General features: G+C 41.4%; 2 protein-coding genes across 4 annotated transcripts in view; one reads left to right on the top strand and one right to left on the bottom strand.

The window, feature by feature from the left end:
• The window catches only part of LOC143694378 (uncharacterized), a 470045-nt gene that overhangs the window by 176920 nt on the left and 277291 nt on the right, over nt 1–15834 (top strand). The window lies entirely within an intron of this gene.
• ESRRB (estrogen related receptor beta) overlaps nt 1–15834 on the bottom strand; it is a 127823-nt gene that overhangs the window by 67530 nt on the left and 44459 nt on the right. The window contains exon 1 of one of the 3 annotated variants that reach the window (XM_054634005.2): nt 15021–15327. The exons of the other annotated variants lie outside the window; for them this stretch is intronic. Within the exon in view, the coding sequence (XP_054489980.1) occupies nt 15021–15070 (50 nt within the window). The 5' untranslated portion in view covers nt 15071–15327. Of the gene's footprint in view, nt 1–15020; nt 15328–15834 lie in introns of those variants that run through there. 3 annotated transcript variants of the gene reach the window in all.

The following is a 15834-nucleotide window of genomic DNA, read 5'->3' as shown; positions in this document are numbered from 1 at the left end:
ACAGGAACTGCATCAGCTCATGAACTTCTCAAGTAGAAGAGGTTTTCCATGTGCTGTTCTCTGTTCCCTCCATCCCACTCAGCAGGAAGGACTTCAGGTAAAAGTTGGGGAAAAGTGAAACCCTCTCTTGTACCACACTGCAAAAGCCAAAAGGTAAGCAACCTGTAATCCTGCAACACAGCATGAACACTTGAAACCATATTAAAACCCAGCAGTGGCCAATAGAACACGCCAGAAAATTTTTTAGAACTGATTAGTGGTCCCAAGTTCTCTCATCCAGCTCACTGACTGAGCTTTTTTTCTGGGGGATATCCTGCAGTATCTCTATCCCCATGAAAAACATCAGTTAAGATTTTCCTTCTTCCACACCAAGTCAGCATTCCTCTAATTTGCCCCAGCCCATGTGCAGAGCTCCACTCCCATCCCACCTCACAGCAATGTGTCATTCCTGCCTTTTCCACTGGAGAAGAAGTGCAGCACAGGCCTCCTACCAGCTGCTAATGTGTATCTTTCTTCTCTAGCTGCAGGGGCGCTAAACACACTGCAATAAATCTCCTCATCCCAAGGGAGCAGTTCTCCTTCTTCAGGCCCCATGATATTATACACAGCAGCTCTTCCCGATGTGAGAAGCTCCATTTCAATGCTCCTCTTCCCTCTGAAAGATCCTGCTGCTTTATGTCTTAGCACAGGGCAGTTTGCTCCCATCACCACCCAGCTTTCAGATTCCCCACCACGGGGGTAGGCTGTGCTTTCAGCCAGTGACAGGGTCATGACAGGGCTATCAGGCAGAAGGAACCTGTGTGCTTGTGTGGGCAGGCTTTCCACGGGTACCTCTTCCTCACCTCACAAGGATGCTGATCACTACTTTCACCTTGCAGCAGAAAGACAAAACAAGACAGTCAGCAAGTGTGAAGGAAAGTCCTATCCCAGTGCAACAGCCAAATGGTGCACACTGAATTAGAAAGCTGGGAGAGAAACAAAGCAGTAGTTTTGTAAGGTTTGACCCCAGTTTTTAAGACAATTCTCATTCAATTTTAACAACAGAAACCCATGCACATGCTAGCAGAATCTTTCTTCTTCTGCTGTGATCTCTCTTTCTCCTAAAGCTGTTGTATTCTAATTCCATCTTTTTCCAGAAAGTAATGGTTGTGTGTTTTCAGAGGATCTTCAGGAAAGTTAAATGAGAAAAGGTGTGAGGAACAGCTATTTTCTACCACATCTCACACAAAAACCTTAATCACAAGCCAAAATTCAGCCACAGTGACAGGACCTTGCTGTTGGCTCTTCGGCCACCATTTCTCTGTCCCAGTGTGACCTCAGGCTCCATGGCACAGGTTCTACCCTTGCTTGTCCTTCCCCAGTGCAGCCTCTCCAATCAAACACAGCTCCAACAGTGTTCAGTGGAAGTACACTGTTTACAATCCAAAATCAAGATAATTCTGAATGATCAACTCTCCTTTGGATCTTGTGCAGAGCAGTAGAATATTGTCTGACACTGCATCTTGCATTTCCTTGCAGCATCAGAGTTCTCAGGATACTACAGAATCAGATGGCACTAAACTTAGACTTCCTACCCACAGGGAGCTTTTGCTTAAGGCATGATTTGTTACATTTGCCTTTATCTTGATTTTATCTATTGCTATAAAGATAAAATTTCTACTCAACTTGATGGCATTATATATATAGATACCTTACAAGAAGCTTAAAACCAGAGCTGAGTCTCTTCTTCCCAGCTATCCTGTTGCAGTCTTCTCCTTTGCACAGGAGATGGGTTTCATCCATACTCCATGGGTTTCATCTTCATAAATTTGGCAAAGGGCATTCTCCTCTGGAGATCTCTGGAATTCTCCAAATGCTGGAATGCTTATTTGGAGTCCTCCTTTACTCACCTCTGGTGTGTTTTTATCTGGATAATATTCTTTGCAACTTCAGCGAGTTCACACTTCACCTGCTCTCACACCTCATTTGGCATTTTGTCCTCTGTGCATTTTAGCAATGCATCAAACTGCTCCCCAATCACCACTTAGGCTGCCTTCTCCAACATACTCCAAATTATTCCCAAAGGGGTGAAAGAATCATTTCATGCATTAGAAGCATGAAACCTGAACTCTGAAAGAATCTGCCAGTGATCTGAGGCACTAATAACACCTGGCAGAGTTTTATGGAAAGAAAATTGCTTGTTTCTGCCACTCCCATACAAAGCTTTAGTTGATTCCTGCCCCCTCACTTCAATATGATTTTTTATATGGCTTCTGCATATTTCTTCTTCTACTGTGATGTTGAACTGAATGGCCCGATATTAATCTTGTACCAATTTTACATTGGTGTAACCAATCTGATTTTCAGAGTTCCTTGTCATTTACAGTAGCAAAAATGACAACAGATTCATATTTAAAGTACCTTGGAAGACAGTTATAAAAAGAAAGTCCCCAAGCATGTTCAAAGGTTGTAGATGGCTTCTTCATCTTGTGGTTTCTGCTTATCTAGTTTCCCATATAAATTTTCAACATCAGCTTCTTTGTTCAACAGCAGTGACAGCATTTCATGGTTGTTAGCTGCTCTCAGAAGATGAAGTAACCTGATATAAATTACCTATTGCTGTGAGTGCAAGAGAACCTGTTAGCACAGTAGTCACTTCTAGAAGGCTGCAAGTACTGACTACATTATTACAGGCAGAAGGTTTTCTATCATGGTAGAAGTAATTTTAATATGGCATTCTCCTCCAAGATTTTTCTCTATGGCTATTCAAGGTTTTTTCCCTGGTTCAGTAGCCCACATTATGAACAGTGGACTACATTCATGTCCTAACTCTCACATTGGTGATGTACAAAAGCTACCACTTGGATGGCATTCTTCCAAAAGAAACCAGAGGCATTGAGGATTGAGAACAGCAGTCACAATAATGGGAACTAATGGGAACTGCCAAATGAATGGACTGTTCCTGGTTAAATTTGCATTTAATTGCTGCTCACTGCTATTCATTTACCCTGTTAAGACAAGACCGGGTAGCTGATAAGATGATAAACCAGCTGAGTAAAAAAAAAAAAAAAAATAGAGGATATCTAAAACAAATACCTCTATATATTCATATTGTGATGGGGATAACCTATATTCTAAAATAGATGAGAAATTCCTGTATATCCTCATGAGACATAATAGATGCTTTTGGTGAACCAATTGTAATTTTAAGACAACATACCTGTCATTCTTAGCTCAGGTTGCCAGAGCCCAACAATTAAGGTCTCAATGATCTCAATGACAGTTTTATTCCCAAGGAACCAGGTAGGGGACACTTCTCTTCCAGGTACATTTAGCCTAAAAGGATCTAAAATTTCTGTGTGCCACTTTATTAGACAGTGACTGACAAACTAGAAAGAGTTTTAAGACACCATAAAATGACTGGGCAAACTCAAGTAGGAGATAAAAACCCTCAAAGGACACATGAGGCCATGAACGGAAATACAGTAGGGTCTTTCTGAACATTAGCCAACACTTTGTGACTGCTATGGGTGACCAAGCACTTGCACAGTTTGCTCAGAGATGTTGTGGTGTCCCCTGTCTTGGAGATATTCAAGAGCAGTCTGGACCTGGTTCTGAGCAACCAGCCTTAGATGGTCCTGCTTGAGCACAAGGTTGGACCAGATGACCTCCAAAGGTCCATTCCAACCTCAGCAGTTCTGTGATTCTGTGAGAAAGCAAGAGTTAGCTCCACTTTGGAAAAAGTGTACATAAACTCAAATTATGCAGTCATGAAGATTAATGTATTTCTCAAATAATACTTGAAACTCATATGCAAAACACTAAAGTTTCTCTTTCCCCATCAAGCTTCCTTACCATGAGATTTCCATAGACTGTGGAATCGCCCTTCAGGCATCCAAACTTACACTAGTAAGATGCTGAAGGGACTGCACAGCAGGGATGACAGAGAATCTCTCTGAAGCTCCATCAGGTCCATGAACATGGAAATGCTCTCTCAATGCAATACTGAGAGCCAAGATGCCCAGGAGAAACCTGCACGTACTTTTAGAGGAGGACAGAGTAATTTGACCATTTTCAAGGATCTGGCCTGTGGAAACAAAGGTGCAGGGGCTGCTCTGCAGGCCAGCCCCCGTGCAGCCCCTGTGCAGCCCGGCGCACTGTCAGCGGAGCCCTGCAGATGGCTGCAGAGCTCTTCCAGCGCCTACCTGCGCTACGGCAATGGGCACTTGGAGGCAAGGACACCGGCCAGCCCTGCACTGAAGGAAGCAAAATTGTTCTCCTTTCAAAAGATGGACACCTCTCCATGCTGCCTTTATTTCTACCCAAATGTAACAGCCAGTGGCCTGCAGGCTGAATGTCACTGTCTTTAACCCCACAAAGATCCTCCATTTACAGGTTTTCCCATGACACAGCTGAAAGACAGAGATGCTGTGGCTCTCGTATGTGACAGTGAACTCCCCACACACAAGAACAATTTATCGCTCAAGATGCTTTTCATAACAAGGGTCTGTAGTCCTAAGAAGCTCTTATGGAGCAGATATTTGAAAAGAAGTTTCCATTCTTGTCTTGCCCACGGCAGCCACATCCTCTTTGTCCCTTCCCCAGACTTGACCTAACTGAGCTGAAGGGCTTGCAGCCTTCTTCTTATATCGCATGTCAGGCTCAAGCACTGTTCATAAAACAAGCCACCTTCATCCACCGCCTTTCCCTTAAACTCTACCTTTAGCAATGAATCCTTAAAAAAAAATAAAATTGAGATCTCTGTCACTTTGGATGCCGTCCTTCCTCCAAAGCCATGTCTCCTACTTCCTTCTCCCCTCTCCAGTGTTACACAGCAGATCTGTGCAGGGACAGGGGGTTTTGCATCACAAAATTTTGTGTGTAAATCCTTCCTCTGTCTCAAGGGATTTGTGAGCTTTTCTGTGTCCACCTTGTATCAGTGACATGCTTTGAACACAGGGTAGCCTGATGTCTATGCAGGTCTCTCAACAATCATGGACAGCTCCCAGCCACAGGCACACTGACACTCAGTGGAATTCAGTGCCCAAGTCAGATCACTCTGCTTGAAAATTCCAGATACAGTATGATAGCGGGAACCATTTCTTCATAGTTTATATTTACCTGGTCTCTTTCCAATCTATCCATCTGAATCAAGTAATTGTCTTCTAAGAGGGAGTCAAGAACTTATAATAGACACCAGCTGCCCATTCTCTTTTAACCCATCCAATATTAGACTCGTTAGTCATCAGGATAACAATCCTGTTTGCAAATCAGCTACCTTTACCAGATAACCAGTGGGACCTAGTACAATGTCTATTAGTCCAACAATATCACAACCAAGATATATAACTGCTTCTGTACAAAAACCTTTATTCTAATCCTTCTTAAACTCAACAAGACTGATTGGCTTTTATTATTCGTGAATTAATTTTTAACTCTTGGTCCAGCAGGGGAATTGAATCTATAACATTTTGCAGAGACCGAAGGAAAGTAACAGTATGTTAAGAAAGTAAACCAGCCAAAAGCAGGTATTTTTTCTTCTTTCAATGAACAGTTAAGAGGGCTGAATCTGTTTTTCCCTAAACACCCAAGGGAAAATTCTAGGGAAAATTAGCACATTGAAACATATATAGAGAGCACATCACTGTTCTGTGAGAGCTTTTGTTTTTGTTTCATAATTATGTTATTTAAAAAAGGCCGTGGAATTAAATTTGTTAGTATTTTAAGAAACAAGTCCATGTTAGACTAGGAAATCAAGAAGGGAAATTTCAACAGAGGCAGTCCATATTATTAGAGAAGTAATGATCATGGGCAGTGATTAGGGCTTATAGTTGCTCTGTAATGACAGTCCCCTAACTGTAACTGCTAGGAAAAAAGAAATTGCTCTGTAGGAAAATAAAAAACACTTTAAAAAATAATAAAAAGACAATTGTCAGATACACTGTAGGTGATGAAATTTAAAAAAAACCCCAAAATATTCCATAATCAAATAACCTTTTAAGTTATTCTATAAGGGGAAGCACACTATATTTTGTGGCTTACTAAACCAAGATCACATTAAAAAAAGAAAAAGAAAATTTCTAAAACCATCAAAAAATAAATAAACAGATAAAATAAATTCCAAATAGCTGACTTTTATGGCTATGGCATTCGAGCCCATCTTTATCTTGACAATGTTATAGTTGGATCTATGTTCTGCATACTGTTTTTCAAATTACTCTCTGATACTCCATTTAAAGAAAATTTCTGTTCCTCTTTAAAAAACACCAGTTCATTGATTTATAAACAGGAAATCTAACTGCAGTTATTTAGTAGCACCTAATCCTATATAATCCATAATAATATATATTCCCAGAGAAACACCCAATTTTTTTCAGTGCAAATGTTCTGTATGGTATATTTGTACAGCATTTTACATTTACAAAACACCTTCTATGTAAGGCCATGAACAGATTTACAAGCTTGAATTACTAAAGATTGAGAACAATCTTGTGATGAAGACAGACAGACCTACCCTTATTTCTTTCTTTACATTTATACAATAATACACGCAGAAATACGTAACCACATGCAGAAAGTCTTGCGTATACATCCAAAAAGACATTGGATGGATAAGTAAAATAGTTCATTATGCAACATCAAATGAACACTTGATTATATATAAAATTGTATCATTTATACACATGTGTGTTCTGTTAAATTATAGCATGTGCACAATTACATAAAATTAGGTGTGTACATACACCCCTGACAGACATCCATCCATGCACTCACAGATCTCTGCATGCAAGAAAACTCTTTTCTGTCCTACTCTGGCACATTCTAGTCCTTCACAGCGAGCTTGGTGTCCCTACACAACTTGTATAAATTATTTCAAAGGAGATGCATCTGGCATCATCGATGTAAAATAATACCTATGAATGCATCATACACTTAAACATCGTTTTCATAAAGTCATATCTGCAACAACCTATTAAGGCAAAGAAAACCCACAGAAGGTGAAGTCATCGTCCTTCACGATGGCCAAGCACAAAAAATGCAAGTTCCTGTGTGGGGATTTGCTTGGCTTTGAAGGAGAGTTTCGATTGTACCAGACAGCTGTGGCCTCCTCCCTGTCGCAGTCCCTGGTTAGGCTGCACATCATTGCTCAAAGTCGCTGTGTAACACGGGTGAGGAGAGCCCTCATCCAGCCAGATACCTCTGCACTACTGATGAAACTGATAACAAATATTACCTACTACAGAGTGTTGGGCAATAGGCACTGATGGTTTTAGAATTTTTTCAGTGTCTCACTGTACCATTACCCCCTTAGCCTACAAAAATTATCAAAAAAAAAAAAACAAACCGCCCTCATCACCTCATCAACAGAAATACAAAAACTATGAAGAAACGGAATTAAACTCTTAAAGATAAAAACAGAAGCAATATCATATATGTTTGGAAAGGAACTGAAGCCGTACTGAATTTATCTTAATTCATCTAAAGAATTAAATCGCTCTCCTTCTACAGCACTTTCTGAACTGTTAAAACTAGATGGTAATCACATGCCATACACAGTTGTGAAACAAAGAAAAATAAAACAACAGCAAGTCCTTAAAATTAACGTGTTAATTATAAATGGTTTTAAAAGTTATAAGCGAAGCATGTAAAAAAATGTACAAATTGAAAAAGTGTATCTGTTAATTCTGGTTATGTGCAGGAAAAATAAATTTTACACCAAATCCCCGAAATCAGTAACGTCCTATGTTCTTCACCACTATATTGCCACATATGTGAAAAATTCATCCTGATAAGTGTAATTTCTTAAATCATGAAACAAATATGTTTGAGATAGAGAAACTAGTCAGTTTGACCTGAACAAAAACAACACAGAAGTCTTTGGAAAAATAAAATCTGTTGAAGAATAATTCTTTAGTGTCCTTCAGCTCTTCAATTTTTTAATACTTAAAATGATGTAAATCTCACTGAGAAATTTGGTTTCTAATTATTCATGTCAGTACATTAAAAAAAGTACTTGTGGAAACTGACGGAAAATTGTATTTCTGTTTTATTTTCACCCAAGTGCTTATACAATCTTAAAATTATCTTCCTATGCAAAGTCATAATTGGAGAATTGAACATTTTTTTAAGCTGTTCTTTTGACCTTTGTCTTGAGTGAAAGGACAGCGAGACAATACACTCACCAGCATTGTTCACAGTGACGGCTCCATCACCGGAGATTGAGGGCCATTATTACAAAAGGGAACTTTAAAGTGACATGAGAAAAAGGGGGAAAAAACCTAGAAAATAACACTTCCTAATATGCCATATGCACAAACAGCCTTTCAGACCAGCAGACCTACAGCAAGAAAAAATCTTCTTGTAAAAAGATCTGCAGTAAAACACAGACAATCAATTCAAAACCAAAGGTGCTATAAGAAATTTTCTCCTGTTATGCAGGATACTCTAAGCTGAAGGTCCCACTTCCATCACCCACATTACAGGCTATGCTAATTTAAGGAAAATATATGACTCTTACAATACATGTTAAAGCAAAGACAATTTCCAGGAATAGAAAAGAAAATTTGGACAGAAAGAAGGGGTCCTCGTCAAACGCTCTTATCCTACCAAGAAGAAGCTAGAACAGGTTTCCTTTTCCTTCCAAGCCTTCAATAAATGCAATATTTGGACATGCCTTTACTGTAATTACAAAAATTGTATAAAAACAGCCACCCCTCTCTACATTTAATGGATTTCCTTTTATGTATATGAAAATGCAAGAATAAATAGAACTCCGTCCAAAACAAGAGCAATGCTATCACAAATTTTATTGCAATTTAAGTCTTATCTTGAAAACAAAACAGAAAAAATAGACTATTAATATGAAAAAGCAAAGCAGCCCCTTTTTGCTTCCTATGCACACATAAGTTAGTGACTTTATGAACTGATTCTGTGCTGTTCACTAAATCCATATGGACCAGGGATATCTTTTGTAGGACAAAAAAAGTCATCCTAAGGGTGACTAGACTGAGATTTGCCAGGATTCCATAAAGCAAATAGGATTTGCTAGATATTTATTCCTCCCCCATTCAGAAAGGGAGTGCAAGAAAATTCCAGCTCAGCAGGGACAGAGAGCCATCGCAGGTTGTGTGATAACAGCTTGCCACCTGCTTTTCGCAAGTTGTCTCTGCGAAGTGCAAGGGGCACTGAGTAGTAACGTTGCCTGTGGTGATAGGAATGCACTGAACAGCTCAGTATGCAAAAGCACTTACTGGTACACAGTGCTCTTCACAAAGGGCATTGCAGAATGCTTTCCAGGCTGTGTCAGAAGTGCTAGGAAAGGAAATATTGGTGCATGTGTCACAGAAGGAACATAAGTGCTTGCTATCACAATAAAAGAAGGTATAAGCAAATACAGGTAAAATGCTTCTCATAGCCAAAAAAAAAGGGGGAGGGAGTGAGGTGGGGGCCAGGGAGAGGGAGAAGACAGGGAACTTAGCAGCAGTCACATTTGACTGAGCATTTCTGTGCAAGAACGGCAAGGGTTAACAGTGACATGTAAGCTCCAGTCCAGTCAAGATAGGGTCAAATGATGTGCCGTGAAAGTTTCAAGTCCTCAATCCCCCAGAGCTTGTTTGCTAATTACATTTGCAATTACAAACATGACAAATATATTATTATACAGTGTGTTCCACCTTGAGCAGACATGTTTCTCCTCACGGACAGTCATTGCCAGCAGCCAGACTCTCAAGCACTGGAAGAATCAAAGTGCACTGTGCTCCAGCTGCAAACATCATTTTTTTGTGGGCATCTCTATTGCTCTGAAGAGGCGGGGCAAGGCTTTAGAGAGAGGCAGCATAACAAGGATGGAAACAAATGCAAAGAGTAAGTTATTACAATTTAATTTCTAAGAAGCAAAACTTGCCAAGTCAGTAGCTATTACTAAGAAGAAATACTAAATTGTGTTCTGTTCCCAATGACATGCACAAAGCACTTTACACATGCAAGCTACATAGAAATTACTACATTCAAAACTCAAATGCAGCTAATACTGCAAAGACAGAAAGAAACCAAGTGTTTCCTTTATTTTTAGGCAAGGTCACCATAACTATCTGCTGCTAATATCTTCTTTATTAAGTTCCTTCACTAAACAAACAACCATTCTGATTCATAGTTTGTCACAGAAACTCTGATCTTTCCCCCTTTTCCCCCCAGTTTCTACAGCGGCATTACCTAAGATGCTCACTGCTGGGTTTGGGGCAGATGCTATATTTACTTGCTCACACTGCGCAGACTAAAAATTCTGTTTGTGCTCCCTGGCTGTAATGTCACTGCCAGTAGCTCCACAGAATAAAGAACAGGTCTGACTGGGAAGAATCTCCTCATCTCTGCAGTCTACACTGGAATTGCTGATGTGCATCTCTATGACCCCCAACTCTTAAACCAAGGAGCACAAGTTAGAATAAGAAGATGGGGAAAGGATTTTTGATTTCTCATCATGTTTTTCTACTTTTACTATTTCTTTCCTTAATTAAATCTCTCTTAGACACTTCACACTCTGTGGAGAAATTCTACCTTGCTCCTGACAGAACCCGTAAATTTCATCTACACTCAGGTTTAAACCTTGTTACCTTCTCCCTGTTTCTGTTCCTTAAGAGAATTTGAATCCTTCAAGCTATGGGAAATTTTGTATAAGAGACCCACTAACACAATGCACAAAACTTCTTATTGAGCTGAAATAATTTGAAGAATACAGGTATTTTCAAACAACATGAAATTCAGAGCAGTAGTGACAGTGCAGAAACAGGGCTAGAAAATAACAACGGAAAGGGCACAGAGAGTAGAGCAACATTCTCTTGGAGAGGAAGAAAACGGGATATGAAACCTCTATCACAGCAACTTTCTCTGATGCAATCTCTCCAAAGTCTTTCCCCTCTCAGGCTAAATGCAATATTTATTGATTACTTCAAATCAATACAATGAAAAAATCCTATTTTTTAAATATATTGATCTTTCCATATTTCTCAATAATTGATAATGATTAGATCATGTTTACTTTTACAAGTGGAATTAGAAGAGGAGGGAAAAGTTAATACAAATACTCTAAAGGTACTGATTTCCTCATCAGCCCTCCGCTCACTAAGCTCAGTGTACTGAGACCCCATTTTATGATGGGAACCCTGTCAGAAACCCAGTAACTACCCCAATTCCTTATAGAGGTTTCTCATTTTATTCTGTCTACGAAACAAACAACTCCATCCTATTCTCTCCAATTAACAACTACTTCCAATTCCAGCCTCTGAGGCATATTCAGAGCAGACAGTTGCATTCAGATTCTCTTACTCAGATTTCTTCCCATTCACAGAATATGGAGATTTCCAGTAACCTCTAAAATCAAGTCACATTACTTCAGTCTATGCATTAGGGTCAGTGACAGCAACTTTGTTAATTTGCCCTCATGGTCTGGAATTTGCTCCTTCATTGCCTTAAAATTCCAACATTATACCATTTCACCTCTCTATCAAATATGTAATTTATTCCTTTCAACTTTTTCCTAATCTTCATAAAATATTTTTTATTTTTATTACATCAGTGACTCACCTTTCTTTCTTTTACCTCAGAGGAAACAGTGTAAGAGACATAGCATCTGGCAGGATGCTGTCATTTGCCAGTGATTTTTATTTTACCTTCATAATGGCTCCTTGGTCACTTTCTGTCTGCCATGTAGAATATTAATAAGAAACAGAAATGGCAATTTTGTAGTCCTGTCGACATTTCTAGTGGCAACTATAATGAGGCAGAAAACAAAATTCTCTGAGATTTCGAAGTTAATACGGGAAACTAAAAATGCCGTATTTACTCTCTACTGAAACAGCCTTAGGTTTGCACGTGAGGGAGATACACCAGTACTCCACATGACCATACATATGTATGTGTGTATACCAACACACAAATATTTACAGATGCACACATGTGCTTGTGTGTGACTCTAATGACATATTTTATATGGCAGTGTGTACATTAGTGGTGTCTGCACACGCGTTCCCTTCCCGCCGTACTGCAGACAGGCGCTGTCAGTACAGTTTAACTAATGTATTCTCACCATATGCCCTCACCTGAGAGACAAACTGCAGGTACAAATCACTGCCTTTGTTAATTTCCTAATTTGAAAATGCTTTAAACAAATTCCAATTCTTACAAAAGATTCTTTCTTGGACCTGCATCATCTACCCCAGGAACAATTTTCCCAGAGGTCAGTACCAAAATGTAGTAAGCGGTTGCTAAAGAGTGGATTTCTGTGTAAGAAAATAAAACATACATGGCCTTAGAGTACATGCACAGAGGATCAAAATTAGGAAGAAGCATTTTCTTACTCCTCCTGAAAGATTCTGCACTGAGAGAAACCACACACCTGCTAACCAGAACTTCCACAGGTTCCTGGTGCAATCGCTTAGATCAGCATACACAGGCAATAGAAAAGGAATTTTCACTGCTTGAGCAAGATAAATACAAAACCTGAAGAACAAATTAAAGGAAAGGAATTCCTTTCCTTAGGTTTTGTTCAGACTCCTTTTGAGTCTGACTGTTACAAAAATTAAGATCTCATCAAACTCCAAGGTGAAAGGAGTCACCTCTCCTCTCCTTTGCCTTGCTCCTTCCCTCTGTTTCAATAATTATGAGGTGAAATACAGTTTCCAGGGAACTGTATGGATCATATATTGAGTGACCACATCCACTTCTCTCCCAACATTTTAGCCTTCCTCATATTTTTTCCTATAGCTTAACAAGTAACTAAACAAGAAGAAGCAGTTTGCAATATTTTTAAATTAGCTCCTAATTTAAGGTTTAATGTGACAAAAATTGCCATCCACAGAATTACAAGTGGTATTTAGGAAAAAAAAAAAAGCAGGAAAATAATTTAAAATCATTTCAATAGCTAGCAGTCAAAAGAATAAATCAGTACAGTAAGAATAATATGCTCACACCACTAGTTAGGGATACAGGCACAAATACAACACCTGTATTTACTTTGTATGTTCACAGGGCAACTGTGCTACAGTGGGAGAAAAAGATGGTTAAACAGATATAGATGGGCCAACTCATCCTCAGCTACAGGAATATAACATGAAATCTAGCCTTAATAAAACCAGAATGTAAATCAAATCAGTACCAGACACACTGCACATATACCTTTTTATATATTGTATTTTTAAAGCTGCTCATATCTTACTTCTCTCAGTAACTTTTTTCAGACTTCCCTACACCATCATACTCCTTTAAATTAAAAACATTGAAAAAATTGAGGTTGAAATATTTTAAATTATATTTCTCTATTTTACCAAACCTCAACAATGTTAAAGAGAAGGTCAGTTGGCACACAGAACCAAGCACCTCTTAAAACAAAGAGCTCTCCAACAGTTTCTCATCTCAAAAAGCAGCACTCTCTGTCTTCAGTAAAGCCATAGGGGCTCGGTGTCACTTCCCCCAGGGCCACCTTCATCTGTCTATTTAGCAGCCAAGGAGTTATGCATATGGGTAAGGTGCACTTGACATTTTTGAGAGCTGACTGAAAGCCCATGAAAAAGTAAAAAGGGTGAACAGCAATACAACATGCAGATTACTTCTTACTATTTTCATGTTGTTTGAGTTCCTTTTTCTCAATTCCAAAAGTACAAAAAAATAAAAGGAAAAAAGTTAAGAGACTACATAGTAAGTGATGAAGATCTAGGTTTTCATTGTGGCATTTTGTTATTTTCTTTTTTTTCTGAAGGTAAATACATCTTCTATTTTTGCCTAAATATTAAGATTCCCAGCAGCATACAGAATACATTTCCCTTAAGAAACTGTTTGTTTATTTTTAATTCAAAGTGGAGCAGCCACAAGTGTAGCACCAGTGGGGAAAAGAAAGCCACATGGGTTAGATTATTAATTTCTATTAACAATACGAAGTCTCATTTTAATGAAACTGCTGGAAGCTGGGGATTAAAGGAAAGAGAAATGAGTGTAAAGACAGATGGAATATCAGAAAACAAGGTACAGAAAGACAAATAAAAGCCGAAATGAGGAAAGAGGGGTACTTGGGGATGATTTGTTTGACTTTAATTATTTTAATTGTACTAAATACAATGTATTCTTATGACAAAAGCAATGAAATAGGCAAAATTACTTAATTCCCACCTCTGATGACACAAAACCTGCATAGGTGACACACGGATTAACATGCAAACACACAAAAGAGGACACTCTGCTCAGGGTGGGATTTATCAGAGAAATGCATTTAAAATTAATTGTTCCAGTCAGCTGGATGTAAACGCTGAAAAGGTTTTGCCTTGTTTCCTAACTTCCCCAACAGGATCGAACCAAACTTAACACGCTAAAGTGATTTTAAACACAGCATTACCAGGCACAGCCCACTTCGGAATACAAAGAGCAGTAGCAGGTGCTAAGGTATCAGCCACCAGTCCCAGCTTGGGATGTCTGTTTGCTAGCCCTCCGACTCACTTCACTCTTTTCCCGGGCAGGCTATCCAAAACAGTAGTCTGTGGGAAACTGAATTTCCATAGTGCATTTCAGATGAAAAACAGACTTTTAAAATAAAAGACGGTGCTTTAATTGATCGGGTTCGTATAATTTTATATGCACATCTCTTTATAGGCACCTAGTAATTCATCTAATAAAAATCCTAGCACAGACGGAAAGTAAAACTGCGCAGAGAGGACTGTCAGTGCTCACTGTTAGCTGCCTGTTCCTAGGAGATGAAGCATTAGAGGGAGAAGTTACACGGCAAGAAAGAAACACACCAGCACGCCTACACCCCCAAGTGCTGTTCCGCGGACTCTTCCGCGCCTGCCGGCGCGGAGGTGCGCCCTGCCCTGCCCTGTCCTGTCCGCCGCTCCGAGACCCCCGGCACAGCCGTGCCCCGCGGGGGTGGGCGGCGGCGGCGGCTCTGCGGCACGGAGGCAGCGGGACTGCGGGGTCGCTGCCCCATCCCACCCGCAGCGGGACGCAACGCCGGCCCCAGCCCGCCCCCGACCCGCCCGGCCCCGGCACGGCACACTCACTGGTTGTGGTAGCCGAGCGGGTCGGAGATGCACAGCTCGGAAATGTCCATCAGTCCAGTTTGAGCATTCCCAGTTGGAGGAGAAAAAAAAAAAAAAAAAAAGAAGAAAGAAAGAAAAAACACAAGATAACAACTAAACTGCGGCGGGCTGGGAAGGTGGGGAGCGCCGGGAAGAGGAGCCGGCCCGAGCCCGGCGGCGGGGCAGGGGCGGCGGGAGGCAGCGCCGCTCCGCTCCGCTCCCGCACCCGCGTGCGGACACACTGACGGCGGCAGGAGGCGGGCGGCGCGCAGGACACGGCCACGGGGGATTTCGCCGCCCCGAACCCCGCTGTAGCTTTAACGCCGGGAGACGGATGGAGACGGCAGGGCGGCTATTGGCTCCCGCGCAGGGGCTGGGCTTGGACGGCGGCTGGGGGAGGCACGGCCGGGGGGGCCACCGGACCCGGCACCGCAGCGCGGCCGCCGGCACCGCGCAGCCCCGGCCCGGCACCGCTGCGCTCCGCCGGGACGGGGAGGGGACCCCCGGTCCGGGGCCGCAGGAGTCGGGGCGCAGTGCGGGCCGGCAGCCGGGCTGCCCCTGGCGCGGGTGACACGGGTGACACGGGTGACGCGGGTGACACGGGATAGCGGCTCCGCTCGGTCCCGCCGCGGCAGCGCACACGCCCCTTCCCTCTCACCCAGCGGTCCGTGCCTGTGGGCAGCGGCTGCCGAGTTTAGGGTTATGCAAAAACTTGAGGTAAAGGGTGCCCCGTGGCTGCGGACACGAGCTGCGGGCGGGCGGCCGTGCGCCCACACAGCACCCCCGTGCTGGGCAC

Source organism: Agelaius phoeniceus, chromosome 6 (assembly GCF_051311805.1).
Source record: "Agelaius phoeniceus isolate bAgePho1 chromosome 6, bAgePho1.hap1, whole genome shotgun sequence".
NCBI lineage: Eukaryota > Metazoa > Chordata > Aves > Passeriformes > Icteridae > Agelaius > Agelaius phoeniceus.
This window is presented reverse-complemented; position numbering and strand designations above follow the sequence as displayed.